The following is a 14,508-nucleotide window of genomic DNA, read 5'->3' as shown; positions in this document are numbered from 1 at the left end:
AATAGAAGTTATTATAAGGCCAGTAAGTATTAGATTGAGCATCCTTAAACTTAGCCATGCCTCTCAATATATGTGGTGCTTCAGGATGGAGTGTGGCCAGAAACAGTCAGGAATCCTAAACATTGCATCTCTTGGAACAGAGGCAAAAACTATACCTACACAGTTACAGCGGCTGAAGAAGGTACTCACCTCTTTCTGACTTACATATAAATAGAACGTCTTGCCTTCGAATTTCATTTTTGTCACTTCGTTCCTACAAGCACAAAAAAGGCACTTGTGTAAACCAGAGGACGCAGCCCGCCTCCCATCGCACAGCATTACGAATGCAGAGCCCACACACAGCGTGGAATAGATTCCGGCAAGATGCAGAAATTGAAAACCAAATTGTTTGCATGAAACGCAAAGTCAAGAAACAAAATGTTTTAGAGGGCAGCAGTTGCAGGAGTTTCAAGTCCAACATTTGCAGTTCATCCAAAGTGTAACATGGTTAGAGAAGAGGACTCCTGGCTCAAAAACAGTGGCTGAGGTGAGAGAGGAATCTCAGCGCAAAAAGGTGAGTCTTAAGTGGGGGGTGTCCAGGAGCCACCTTGCAAACTTTTGCTTTATTAAAACAGGTGCATATCTGGATGAGAATACCAAATGTAAGATAACCACACTTAGCTGATGAGGCCAAAATCTGAGATACAGCAAAAGGATGAGCAACAATGCGACCAGGTCTGGAGCAGGGTCTGGAGGGGCTTTTAGGTGACTGTGCCAATAAACATGGACAATGCAGTTCAATGCAGACAGATGTACAAAATAATACATTTTGGGGCAACAAACCAAATATTGAGAGTACAGATTACATGGAACAGTCATGCAGCGTACTGACCAGGAAAGGGGTTTAGGGGTTATTGTAGAAAAATCCTTGAAGCCATCAGCCCAGTGTGTGGCTGCAGTAAAAAAGGCAAACAGGATACTGGGGTACATCAACAACGGGATACAATACAAAGCAAGAGAAGAAGAAGAAGTGACACTAACTACATTGCATGGACCAGATCACAGCTCTGCTTCTTGTGCCCTGAGCAGCGGGGTGGGGGGTGGGGAAAGAGGCACTTGTGCCCCTTGTGACAAAACACAGCTGAGGATGGGAGGAGCCCCCAATAGGCATGGCGGGGGGGGGGGGAGAGAATGTCATTCTTTTCTGCACTGGGAATTTCAGGGGAGATTATCCAGCATGGAAAACCCACAGGGGCTTTTTTGGAGGACGGATTCTCTGATTGGCTATGGGCGTTCTGTACAAAACACCATGGATCGTGCTTTCTTACTAGGTAGGTAGATGAAAAACTATCTCATCGGAGGAGAAGGAGGGCAGGAACAAGAATCTTGCATCACTGCATGGCCATTTTTTTGCATGGCAACAGTAGGATTGAAGGCCCAGGTGAAAACTGGTTCATAAAGACATCGGAGCTAATAGGTGAACAATCTGTCTTGGGAATTCCAGATGAAGCATTTTGCATATTTAAAAAACTACAGAAATAACCACAAAGGAAAGATCTTAAGGAAATGAACAGTATTGCGCATTATTGAGTTGCTCCCAGGAATGCTGCTCCTTCTATGTATTGCCCTGCCCAGCTATCTACCTTCGGGGCAAGGACAGCTTTCGGGGTGTCTTGGTCCTTTATAAGGAGAGAAATTTGACCCTGGTGAGTAAATGACTTCTTTGGAAATAGCCACTGGTAGTTTCAGAGATAACAAAAAACCTGGACAACTCTGAGCCTTAGTACCCATCAACTAGGTCCGTAATTACCAGGAACTCTCTTAGAGAAACATAATATGCTTTCAATAAGCAAGGGACACAGCTCCTTGGGTTGCGTCCACTGACTGCCAAAGCACATTCCTTCCAGCAGCTAAAATGCAATGTCCACAATCTTTAAACAAGGGGATAAATTCTGGGAAGGATAACTGGTGGATGGTGGGGAATCCTAAGGCAAAAATAACAAGTAGGCTTGGGTTTTGCAGAATGACAAGATTTTGGCTTTTCACTTCCAAAAATGAAGTGTTGCTGCTGCTAGCTCTGAGAGCAATAATGTGGTGCTAATAGGACGCAGATTGGGCAGATGTCCCAAGTGCTGCATGCTAATGGCTTGCCTAAAGCTTTTCCTGGAACAAAATGCCTAGCAGCCATTTTCACTAGCCATAATAAAGTCTGGAGCGACACTGTGTAGCTCAAGGCCAAACACAGCTTCCAGGGTTGCAGACAGCCCTCCACAACCTCATTGCATGAGGACACCAGGATTCTCTTCCAGGTACATCAGATTGCTAGTTGCCTAGGTGTGACACTGCACAGAGCTGGTTATTTACCTGTCACTGAAATACTTAATGTGGTCCCCTGTGCACTCACAACCCAACTTCCTTCCCTACTACAGGTCCTCTGACTTTAGAGTGGATGCCTTGCAAGGAAATGGGTGGGAAGGTGCTAATCCTGCCCCCCTTGATATAAGTGCACAAGTCAAAAAGTCCTGGTGCTCCAACTCCCTGGAAAGAGCTTTGGGATGTTCCTAGAGAATGACACAGGGCAGGTGAGGAACCCAGAGATAGGTGGGACTGCACAGGTGACCACTCAACACTAGACTGAGAGAATTCAAAGCTGCACTTCTGAAAATTCCCCAGATTTTTCAGAACAAAATACTTGTACGTTATATGTAAAATTAATAGTACCCTTTACATCTCTGCTGTCCCAATAAAAAGGATGACTTGCCACATTGTCTCATATCCGGCTGACTGCCCATTTGCTTTTAACCACATGATCCCCAAGAAGGTCAAGGGGACCCAACTGCTACCCTTGGGGAACAGGTGGATCCATGGCAAGTGTCTTCCAATATAATCATGACTTGAGAGAGGCCATCAGGAACACGGCGTCCAGTAGAAGCAGGTGGGACCAAAACCTGCTACCGTATTGGCCCGAATATAAGCTACACTCTCCCCCCCCCAAATTCTGACCATGAAAAGTTAAAGTGCGTCTTAAATTCGCGAGCTTACAAAAATTGGCTTTTATGATATCACTGCCAAAACACATACAGTAAAACGGAACATTTGCCATTTGTGGGTGTGAGTGCCTGTGGAATTTTAAGGAAGTGGCTTATATTTGGGTATTCTCTCCCCCCCCCTCCATTTTAAAGGTGTGGCTTATTTGCAGTTGCGGCTTTTATTCAGGCCAATATGGTATATCTGAAATTATTTCCTTGCATTTCAGGTATCATCCCCAACTCCCAGCTAAGTCAGCTCCCTACCTTCTGCACCTATTGCATTGTTTAGCGGGAAGCAGCTGCATGCTGGGTTGCTAAGTATTTGTGCCCAGTGGAAGCTGGGTTGTCCATGTAGAGCAGAAGCAGTAGCATGCCTCTCCTCCCACACATGTTCTGGGGACTGCAGTTCTGGCCCCGATTCACCTTTTTTAAAGTCACCAGTTGCACTCTCCACTAAGTGAAATGAAAATGGTACTTGTCTGGGACAAGAATTAGACAAACAATTAGTTTGTGAGTTCCAGCTCAGTTCCAGCTGTAGAATTTAGTCATGGGTTCCAGGAGAATGAATGAATGCTAAATCTGACTAGAAGAGGAAACAAGGAAGGCTCAAAACCTGAAGCTCGCACGCCAACATTAGAAGCAACGCCCTGTCAAAACACACCAGTTGGCTGTGAAGGCCTTCCAGCCTCTGAACAAAAGGGGCAGAGCAGAGCAAAAGTGGGATACCAAGCCAACTAGAAGGTCAGATCCTGTCTTGGTCAGCGGGTCTCTGTTCTGCACCAAAGGGGGTAAATGAAGGGCAATAGGGTGATATCAGAGAAAGCTTCCACTGCCACCCAAAAAGGAATGGTAGAACTGGGGTTTCCAGACCAGAACTCACCATTTGATGAAGTGGACTCGCTTGTTTCCTTGCAGGACAACAAACCCAAATGGGGTGAAGGCCAAAAAAGCAGCATTTCCAGACACATCCTGCAAGAGAGCGATAACTTCTCATCACACAGCGCAGAGCCAGTAAGGCTTGTAGGACAACCTCCACTCGCATCTACTGGCAAAAGAAGCTGTTGTGTAGGAAAGAGCTGACAAGAGGCCTGTGCTGTGAAAATCTCCTTTTTCAGCAGCTGAGAAATGAATCAGGGACGAAAGCAGATCCCACGTCTCTCCTCTTGAACATGGGGAGGAGTGGCAAGTTCCTCACCTGCCCTTTCAGAAGATTTAACAGCCTCAGTGCCTTGGATCGTGTTCCTGGTTTCCAAAATAACTTTATCCATCATTTCTTCACATCATTTACTGTATATCAGGTCATATTCTCCAGCCCAGCCAGCCAAGGATCCTGCCCCAAAGCCTAATAACCTCTTGACCACCCTGGAGACAAGTTAATTGCTCTGTTTTTAATAGTTAGAACCTCACGGGAGGTTTTCATACAGAGGTTGGATGGCCATCAGTCAGGCATTATTTATCTGTGTTTCCTGCATTGAAGCATGGGGTTGGACCAGGTGACCCTCAGGGTTCCTTTCAACTCTGCAATTTTATGATTCTGTATCTTGCAAGTCCCTTTTTGTTCTGATTTCTCTCTAGCCATGAGGCACAACTCTTAAGGCAGGCTGGAGAATTCACACAGGGCCAGCCCAAGAGATTTTGCCACCTAAGGCAAGGACAAAATGGCACCTTCCTCCATTTCAAGCAGGAAAGCCTACCACACAGGCAGATGACCTTCAATGTTGGCAACAGGACACCAGAGTGCCACGTGGCACACATCCCTGTAGCATTTGCCACCCAAGGCAGCTGCCTCCCTTTGCCTCATGGTAGGACTGGCCCTGGATACAGACATTATTGGGAGCAACCTCAGCCTTTGTCAGAGGAGAACTGGGGCCTCCCTGAGGCTATCCCTCCAGCTCACCCACTTGCTTGAAGGATGGAGATTGTTAAAGGACAAACCCCCTGGCCTGGAGGTGGGCACTTCTCTGTGGCCTCTCATTAGCCACATTCCCTGCATGACTGAGCAGGTGTGGGAGGGTAGTGTGGGAGGCACCCAATTCCTCAGGCTGAGAGGAAGGCGCCCACAAGGGTTCCGCAGGCTCTTTACTCCTGACAACCAGCTTCCTTGGTCCGAGTATCAGGATGAGGAGCCTGGTCCAGCTCTTTAGATGTTGGCACAGAAAGCCTCAGACTTGGTCCATCCACTCGCCTCTGGCTCCAGACCAGGGCCAGGAACCCACAGGGGTTGTGAGATCAAAAGACTGGCTAGAAAGAAACCTTTGGGGGAAAACAACAACTGTGATGCGAGAATTCGTATTGTCAGGCTTGTTAGTTGGCTAAAGTGTAATCTGACCCTAGCAGTTGTTTTGGAAGTAGGATGCACCCAGTTATTTCATGACACCTGATTATCTTTCTACAATGGGACAAACTGAGGCTCGTATGCGTTACCTTTTCAAATGCTGAATTTATTTATGAATTAGAGCTAAATTTCTAACACCATTTGCTATCAAGGTGAGGAAGATGGGCCAGACCTTCAAAACATTAGCTTTTTTCTTAGCAAACAGGTGTCTAGAAGTACCTCTTTAAACCAGCAGCTTTTGCAGCTTTTACTGAATTTCACGGCACAAAATCTTCCTATGATCATGGTAGTGGCTGTTTGTCCTATCTCATGCCTATTGCAACACTCTGCAAAGAGATGGTTCCATTAATAATCATTTAATGTACTTCATTTTCTCATCTTTCTAGTGACCTGTGGCCAATACAGAAATGAAAATGAATGGAAAATTTAGATCCCTTGAAGTTGACTCATCTGTCTTTTGCAAGGGAATTCCTTCACGGACATGTAAATAGTGTGTGTGTGTTTTGGGGGGGGGGAATTATGCTAGAATCAGACCAGTGCACAGCTTCCAGCATGCCAAGGAGCAAGTTGGGGGGAGTTGGTGGCAATTCTCTGGGCTTGCTGCATTGGAGCACACAGCCTACCAAGCACAGACCCCTCCTCCAGGGCTGACAAGGGGAGTGTGTATGGGGAGAAACTGGTACAAATTACTGGGGCCCAGCAGTCCAAAAGGGGCCCCAAATATCTTGCATATGTTTTGTGCAATTCTTAACAAAATACATATTTTGTGTCCAATGCATGCACAATTCTAAATAGCGCCTTTGCAAACTTCTTTTGTGACCTGAGCATTTCTGACTCTCTACGAACATTTGCACTTTGACAGTACGACAGCGTAGCCTCATCTTATTAAACACAGTCACATTCGTATGTTTTCATATGTGCAAATACAAAAAAGTTGTATGGTGCTCATTGTGTTGCGCTGCATGTACAAGTTTAACGTTCAAAGTGTCTGGTTAGCTCAGCAACGATGGTCTGGGTGCTTCTATTATTGATAATAGTCATTAAGATCTTAGTATTTTCAACGGACACGACTATTACCATATTATTACCATAAAAAATGAGACCACACTTTTATTTCACACTCTATGTAAATATTTTTAGCCTGTCTGCCCTTGCTGGGGGGACCCCACAACCTGCTCTTGGCATCCCTGCCCTCCCCCCCCCCCCCCATTGTGGCATAACCTGTGGCACCCACTTTGCGTTCATCACATCCATCTGAATCGCAGCCACCTTCCACAGAGAGGCCTGCCAGGGCCCCCTGGGGATAAATTAGTGCTTTGCCCTGCTCAGCCTAATTAAATGAACTGGTAGTTTCTTCTAAAGATGAAGATCGCTCCCTAGGAGGGCAGCAGTAGGAACAGGAAAGGGAGGCATGACACCGGTTAGGTGAAAGTGAAGAGCCATGCAAATTATGACTGTCTTTGTGCCATTGTTAATATTCTATCCTCAGGCTGATTGCAACTCGTTTTGCTGAATTGTGGAATGCTTGAATTGGGGGATATTGTAACATTAGACTTTATTGCTGGCTGCCCTGAATGCTTGATCGAAGACCAAAAGCAACAACCACCAAGCATAGAAGTTTTACAAAACCATCTCATGGCAAGTCAAAGCTAGAGGGAAAGGGCATCTGCTTTGTATGTGGGACATCCCAGGTCCAGTTCCTGACAGCATCTCCAGGTAAGGTGGAAGAGAATGAAAGACCCCTGCCTGAAACCCTGGAGAGCTACTGTCAATCGCTATAGATGGTACTGAGTGGGATGGAGAAAGGGTCTGATTCTACTTAAGGCAGCTTCTTATGGTCTCCAAACTGTCCATGGGCTGGTCTCCATTAGTACTGGGCCTAGAGTACTTCCTTCAAAGGAAGGTGGATACAGCCACCAAATTGTAGTTTATTTTACTCTCTGGTTGCATGGCCAACTGGTATGTGTTTGAAGCAGCTACTTCCTCCGTTACTGACCTGCAAGGCCAGTTAACGTCTAGAAAACAGCTCCATGTAGAAGTGACTGAAATCCTACAAGAGATCTCCCTAAGGCACCGCCAAGTGTCAGGGAGGTTGCTGCTTTGTACCTTACACGGATGTGGGTCAACTCCGTACGTCTCCAGGGTCTGAGCTTTCCTTAAAAAGTTTAGCTCTGAAGTAGCTGGTGTCTGACCACTGGAAGAGAGGGGGGGGGAGAGAGAAATGGGGGCAATCAACTTGAATCAAAACATGCCCTGTTTACATTCATAGGTAAAGAGACAGTAGTATACAAATGAAGTAGTATACAAATCGTTGAAATGAAATGAGGAGAAAAGGAAAAGTTCACATCTTAGCCATATGGTGCCTGTTGAATTTCTGCCTGTCACACAGCTGTTAAAGAACAAGGTGCAACCCTTAAGAAGTCCCAGGGTACCCATCTGGGTTGCTGCCTTGGCCTGACCACTGTCGTCTGCCTGTGGCCTTTCCCTTTTGCCAGTGCGGGGGTGCCCATCCACAGTGCATTGGAAGCATCCCAGAATTGTAGAGTTGGAAAGGACCCAAAGGGTCAGCTGAGGAATCCCAGCTAGGAGAGTGAGCCCTGCTAGGCCAACTGCATCTAAGACCCTCTGGGCTGCTGCAAATGCTTATGCAAACTGGCCTAATTTTCTTTTATAAAACTTTACTTAGGTCTTCCTGTTCTAGTTATTAACAGCTGCATTTATTATGTTGGGATTGTTTGATGGCTTTTACTTCATCAACACATGGCAACTAATAAACCTAATATATAAATAAATGAATAATTTCCGACTTGGATGGCTAGCGGAGCAGGGACAGCTCAGAAGGAGCAGCCTAAGTGGATGGGCACTACTCACCCCCCACCCCGCCTAATGCCCTCACCCCCAGGCACGTCCCATCTCAGGGCAGATTTGTGTCCGCATGATTTTCACTGCAGACCTAAGAATGGATTGCGTACCCACCCCCTGCCCCCAAGTAAGGATCTGGACTAAGCACAGAGCTGGAAGGTCACCTGAGCTCAATCTTGTGGATCTCCGCAATCTTCCTTTCCAGCTTTTCTGAATGCTTGGGAAAGAACTGGAACTTGGAGCTGTAGCCCTCAGGGTGCTTTCCAGGGTCATAGTCGCCAATCTCCGCTAAAGGACAGAAGAGAGAGAGAGAGGAATCAGCCACAGGCCCAGGCAAGGGCTGCTGTGTTCCCTTTCAGTATATGGAGCCAAGTCAAGTCAGGTAAAGGTAAAGGTACCCCTGCCCGTACGGGCCAGTCTTGCCAGACTCTAGGGTTGTGCGCTCATCTCTATAGGCCAGGAGCCAGCGCTGTCCGGAGACACTTCCAGGTCACGTGGCCAGCGTGACAAGCTGCATCTGGCGAGCCAGCGCAGCACACGGAACGCCGTTTACCTTCCTGCTAGTAAGCGGTCCCTATTTATCTACTTGCACCTGGGAGTGCTTTCGAACTGCTAGGTTGGCAGGCGCTGGGACCGAGCGACGGGAGCGCACCCCGCCGCGGGGATTCGAACCGTCGACCTTTCGGTCGGCAAGCCCTAGGCGCTGAGGCTTTAACCCACAGCGCCACCCGCGTCCCTCCAAGTCAAGTCAGAGAGCACTAAATGCCACAGCCTTCCCCAAGCTGGTGCTCTCAAGAAGAGCCTGGCTGGATCAGGCCATTGACCCATCTAATCCAGCATCCTGTTCTCACAGCGGCCAGCCAGATGCCTGTGGGAAACTCACAAACAGGATTCGACCGCAAGAGCACTCTCCCCTCCTGCGGCTTCCAGAAATTTGTATTCAGAAGCATTGCTGCTTCCAGCTGTGGAGGCAGAACATAACATCCATCATGGCTAGTAGCCATCAATATGGGACGTATAGGATTCCACCAATCCCTGCCCCGGATGGCAGAGCAGCCCAGAAGCAGGAGCCCAAGACAGCAGCCATATGGCATTCCTATGCGCGGTGCCCTTGTAGATGAAATTATGCCATCAGTACTTATCATGGAAAGCAAATGTACCTTGCCAAAAGGCATTACCTTGAAGGATGTAGGCAGCTAACAGAGCAGCGTCTGATGTCTTGCACAGGAGGCGGCCGTGATAGAGATCTCTTTTGATCTGCAAGAAGACGAGATACCTGACAAGAGAACCACAGCAAACAGGGAGTCAGTGACGCCTCTCATTAGACCCAACCTAGAGTAGCTTCTGCTACACAGTTCTTACAAGGAGCAGGGCTTCATAGCAAGGCCTCTCCCATTTGTTCCACTTGCAGAAATAAAGAACAGAAGAAAGGTTTTCACAGTGGCCAGCCAGATGCCCCCAAAGGGAAGACTGCAATGAGGACTTGGGTGCAACAGCCCTCTCCCCTCCTGCAGTTTCCAGCAGCCGATAATCAGAAGCATCGCTGTCTCCAACCATGGAGGCAGAGCATAGCTATTGTGGCTTGAAGCCAATGACACCCATATCCCCCTCCATGAATTCATCTGATCTTTTAAAGCCATCCAAGGTTGGTGGCCATGGGAGAAATTTGGGTAGTTAGATCACCTGCCTTTATGCATCTGTACAAAACTCTGTATTGCCCACTGTGCCTCAGCAATTTGCATATAGATTGCACCAATTAAAGCAGGACAGTCCAACCTCCCAGACCAAATGGGCTGCAAGAGCGCTTTGACAGAGAACCCAGCAGCCACACACTGAATTAAATTTCCATATCTTAAATTAAAGTGTTTGCAATATAGTTTTTTAAAAAAATGCACAATGTATTTAATTAAACATATATATTTAAATTGAACAATAGATTTAATTAGATACAAAAACTAATAGATCTAAAACACTTATTTATTAAATAGAGTTAATACGCAAAAAGATGCATGCATTTTTGTTAACAATGCAGACATCACTGGGATGCCCGAATTAGAGAATTCTTCACATGTTGATCAATGTCCGCCTTGAGGTTCGTTGTTGACATCCACAGGCAAATCTTGAGTGAATTGTCTTGCTAAGTTGTTTATAGAGTTTTGGACTTTATGAAGTTCATGTTTGAAAATGCTTGTTCACAGACCTACCCCATGCTTCTTGGCACCAAAATTCCTTTCTCTCCCCCACCAATCGGTGCACCCCAAAGCTCAGACCTCTCTGTATTGCAAGAAAGAAAGCGAAGTATTCCATACTGAAACAGACACACACACACCATGCTTCTTCTCTGTACTGCCCGCATCCCAGGAAGCTCCAGTGCTCCAGAACCCTGTCAGTCTGGTGATGCAGCCACACTCTGAGTGGGCTCGAGAGCACAGCCTGATTGCTGCACAGAGCTCCTGCAACAGCGGAGGAGGAACAGCAGCCTAGCAGCCTGCCTTCAGCGGCAGCACACACACTCACTGCTGTCTCCCCCAGCCTGGCTGTGTTGCCCTGGATGAGGTAGAGGGTGGGGGGCTGGAAAGCCACCAAGATTGGCCTCGGGGGCTGCGTGTTGGACCACCCTGCCTTTGGAAAGAATCTTTCTTTGTTCTTGTTCTTCAACAACTGGGAGGCAGGATAGGTCTGTGCACAGTTGGATGCACACTGTTCTATTCCTGCACTTTTGCAATGGAATATTGAGCCACACTAGTCAAGGCAGGAGCAAAGGGGGCCCCTAGGGTGTTCAAATCCATTTCCCCAAAGAGCCGTTCCTCCTCTGAGCACCTGATTGCTGTCCAACCTTTTCAGAAGCACTGATCACTTTAATTTCATTTGCTTATTAAAATGAGAAGTTTTACTTTGCCCTAGTGAAATCAGTGCTCAGTTGTGCCATTTTCCCTTTTGATTTGAAGCGTTCCAGAAAATAAAGAGTTTGCCTGTATCTTTAGCAAGCAGAAATGATCATCTTTCTTCAATAAACCCGAATTAAGAAACTCTTGGATTTACTTTCACTGGAGATATTAAGAAATGACATATTTTTCAGCTGAAATGAACTGACTCACCAGCGGCCAGGCAGTTAACCATTTTGATTCCTACTTTCCCATTTGTTACATTCTCTGACTTTCCAACCCAGAAGATTTGAGAGACGACATGAATTAGCTTACAGACATGCCAGCTAAAATTAGGTTTGCCCCCATTTAAAATCTCCTGGCTATGAAAAGCAGAAATTGCTGGGTTGCAGGGACAGAGAAAGTAATCCAATTCTTCACCTGCACGAGGGAGATATGCCAAGAGAGGGGGCCAGGCAGCCAGAAAATATGTAAAGCCAGATTATCCGGGAGCCAGGGCAGCAACTGGCTCCAGCCCCCACTTGCAGCAACTCAGCCTCTTCCTTTGCAAATTCTGGGATTGCAAGGATTTGTTTTGATGACCTGAAGTGGCTGGGTTTCCATTGCCTCCCCAAATATATTTCTGGATGGGATTTCAATTTGCCTTATTATCTCTGATGACTGTCAAGGCACTGACCTCTCAGCAGTCCTGATTACCATATCAACCATGGACATAATGCCAGCCATACATCCTACTAGCCATTCCACATTCAAATTCAGGCCTAATGGATGCACAATGCAGCAGTTGCTGAAAGAAGCATTTACCATAAAATCTGCAAATCAAACAGGGCAGCTGTGAGGGTGACTTGGAAGCCTGGGATGCATCCTGGCAGATTCCAAGGAGAAGGGAGTTGTGCACTTTTTCCAAATAAGCACCCAAACTGAGCTGCCACCACCCAGATTGTACCCTATTATTCTGCACTCAGGCTTGAAGAACCATCAGTTGCAATAGATGAGCAGCCATGGTGGACTAAAATGGATGAGAAGAATGAAAAAACAAAACTCTGCACTACTTTGTACAGGTTGCTTGCCTTTTTTTTTTTTGCTGACTCTAGGTTGTGTGGCATCTTGGATGATGCTACTCATGAAGGGAACATCATAGCACCAGTAAAATACTGACAGCCAGAGTGGTGCAGTAGTTAGAATGTCAGACTAGAATTTGAGAAATGGGGGCTCCTCATTCATGTAAGGTGTGGTGTTGTTTTTTGCAGTAACTACATGCATAAAAACGCATGCCCATAATTCCCTCTGCCACCGCTTTAATCCGGATTTACCCTTTAAATATATATATATCAAAAACTGATGCGGCAATACTAGAAAAAATGAGAAACTGGAAAGGACAGAATCCACCCATCCCTGTTGGAGGACCACGAATTTGGGAGCCATGGCAGCTGGCCAAAGCCTCACCCTGAGGCATTCAGTACTGGACATTTTGCACTGCCAAAATAAATCACTCCCTGTTCCAAAGTATGGCATTCTAATTCTGGACTAAGACCTTAGAGAGTTTAAATCTTGCAAGAGGCTTTTTTTGGAGGAAGAGTCAGGGGAGGCCAGGTGAAGCAGCCCCAGCCCAGTAGAACACTGTGAAATCGGGGAGGGGAGAGTGAGATAGAGAACAGGTGGCCATTATTGATTCATGAGCATTCTGCTTCCCTCCTTCAAGCAAAACCATGACTATTCTTCTTAACATTCTTCTGTCATCTTTTAAGAAGGACATCTGGGCCCCCAGAAACAGTTACAGAACATCACATCTTGCAAATTAATATTAAGTGGCATTCAGTTGTTGTTTTTTAAAAAATGAGAGCAAGTGTTGGTGAAGATTGATCAAAAACAACATTATGCTCTACATTTTTTGGAAAATTTAGAATAGTCTTCTAGATTTTAAAAATACCTGAGATATAAGAGGAGCAGAGAAGAAAACCTGGCTTCCAATTTATAAAACAGAGTGCAGCTTTACAACCCCAGACATGACTTTGTTTCCTGCTATACAAATGAGCAAGAGCTCATCGCCACACACAATTTCTCAGTTTGAGAAGAAGCTAAATAGCTCTTCTCTTACAATCAGAGAAGCTGACTTGGCACAATGGGAGTCTGCAAAGAAATCACAGTGTCCTGACTGTCAGATAACATTTTTTTGCACTCAGGAAAACGGTTAAGTGGATCATCTGCTTCCAAGGCTCCGCAAAGCTCTTTTTCTACAAATGGCAACATCAAGAAAACCTGGGACTCTGCTTTTGGTGAACCAAACAGCAGTAAATAAAGGTTGGTTGTTCAGCAGCACAGCACCTGCTTTCTATGCAGAAGGAGCCCCTTTAGGCAGGGCTGGGAAGGTCCTCTGCCTAAAACCCTAGAGGCTTCTAGGGTTGACTGTACTAAGTTAGATGGACCCAAGTTCTGACTGGGTATAGGACAGGTTCTAATGTCTCCACAATGTCTCAATATGCATACACTTTCTATGTCTTTTGAGTGGGGAGGCAAAGCTACCCCTTTGCAAAATGCCCAAGGATCCTCCACAGCCCCACATCACAATCAGCTCCTTTTGTAGCCAGACCTAATGAAGTAGGAGGTGTTGGATTTCTGTTTTGTGCCTCTGTGCAGTGCTTGGAGTCACAAGACTTGTGTTTACATTCCAGAGATTCCAGACTGTTGGAAGTCTCACGGGAGACGGATATTGATATTACTGGTTTCCTGTTTCTTTGTCCCAGTTGCCTCTCTGCTTTCACAGAGAGAGGATGTATATTTCTTTTCTGTCTGCGTAGTTAGAAATAAAACTCTTAGCAATGTAGCTCATATTTCTTATCCTTCGCTGATGCTTGAATACTCTGCGTAATGAGGGAATGTGCCTGGAGCCTCATCAAAGGCTCAGGTCGTTAATCACCGTCAGAGGTCTCGACCGGAGGAGTAGCTCAGCCGAACGCAAATTCTGAAAGGAGGCACCCCACCCCCCTCGCCTTACCTGGTGATTTCCTCTTTCAGGGCCGCAGGGTCGGTAGGGTAGAACTTCACCCGGAAGCACATGGTGAACGGAGGCTGTGCTGCAGGAGAGAACAGCATCATGATTAGCATATCAGCTGGAGAATCAACAACAGCCTCCCCCACCACCACCCATGGCCTGTTAGAAGCCTCTCTCTCCAGGCAAGATCCAGGCACAAGGCACAGCTTGGCAGTCCCCCTAACTCCGTCTTCCCAAACCCTACACTCAAATTCCAGTGAGCAAATACACTCTTCCTCCTGGTGCAAGCTCATCTTTGTAATGACCACTCTAGCAAGTCATTGAAACAACTCTGTACTAAGAAAGAGCACTTATTTCCTCCTTCCCATCAATCCGCTTTCCTTTTGTGCCATAATTTTTCAACTGTAAGCCAGAGGGCTTAGGGTT

At 46.4% G+C, this 14,508-nt stretch overlaps 2 protein-coding genes across 8 annotated transcripts in view; one reads left to right on the top strand and one right to left on the bottom strand.

Annotated features, from left to right (window-relative positions):
- The window catches only part of FRMD5 (FERM domain containing 5), a 133,543-nt gene that overhangs the window by 10,219 nt on the left and 108,816 nt on the right, over positions 1-14,508 (bottom strand). For 2 of the 7 annotated variants that reach the window (XM_083412047.1, XM_083412049.1), the window contains exons 4-9: positions 14,086-14,164; positions 9,384-9,481; positions 8,370-8,493; positions 7,450-7,537; positions 3,889-3,977; positions 190-253 (exon numbers count right to left, since the gene is read on the bottom strand). In XM_083412047.1, the coding sequence (XP_083268173.1) occupies positions 190-253; positions 3,889-3,977; positions 7,450-7,537; positions 8,370-8,493; positions 9,384-9,481; positions 14,086-14,164 (542 nt within the window). Of the gene's footprint in view, positions 1-189; positions 254-871; positions 933-3,888; positions 3,978-7,449; positions 7,538-8,369; positions 8,494-9,383; positions 9,482-14,085; positions 14,165-14,508 lie in introns of those variants that run through there. The other 5 variants (XM_083412048.1, XM_083412050.1, XM_083412052.1 and 2 more) reach the window with 3 other exon arrangements.
- Positions 1-14,508, top strand: part of WDR76 (WD repeat domain 76) — a 66,979-nt gene that overhangs the window by 23,217 nt on the left and 29,254 nt on the right. Inside the window, exon 14 of the mRNA XM_083412034.1 lies at positions 6,833-7,059. Within this exon, the coding sequence (XP_083268160.1) occupies positions 6,833-6,872 (40 nt within the window). The 3' untranslated portion in view covers positions 6,873-7,059. The remainder of the gene's footprint in view (positions 1-6,832; positions 7,060-14,508) is intronic.

The sequence above is a fragment of the Podarcis tiliguerta genome (assembly GCF_965153285.1).
Source record: "Podarcis tiliguerta genome assembly, chromosome: 14".
Taxonomy (NCBI): domain Eukaryota; kingdom Metazoa; phylum Chordata; class Lepidosauria; order Squamata; family Lacertidae; genus Podarcis; species Podarcis tiliguerta.
The sequence above is the reverse complement of the archived record's forward strand: the minus strand, read 5'-3'. Positions and strand labels throughout refer to the sequence as shown.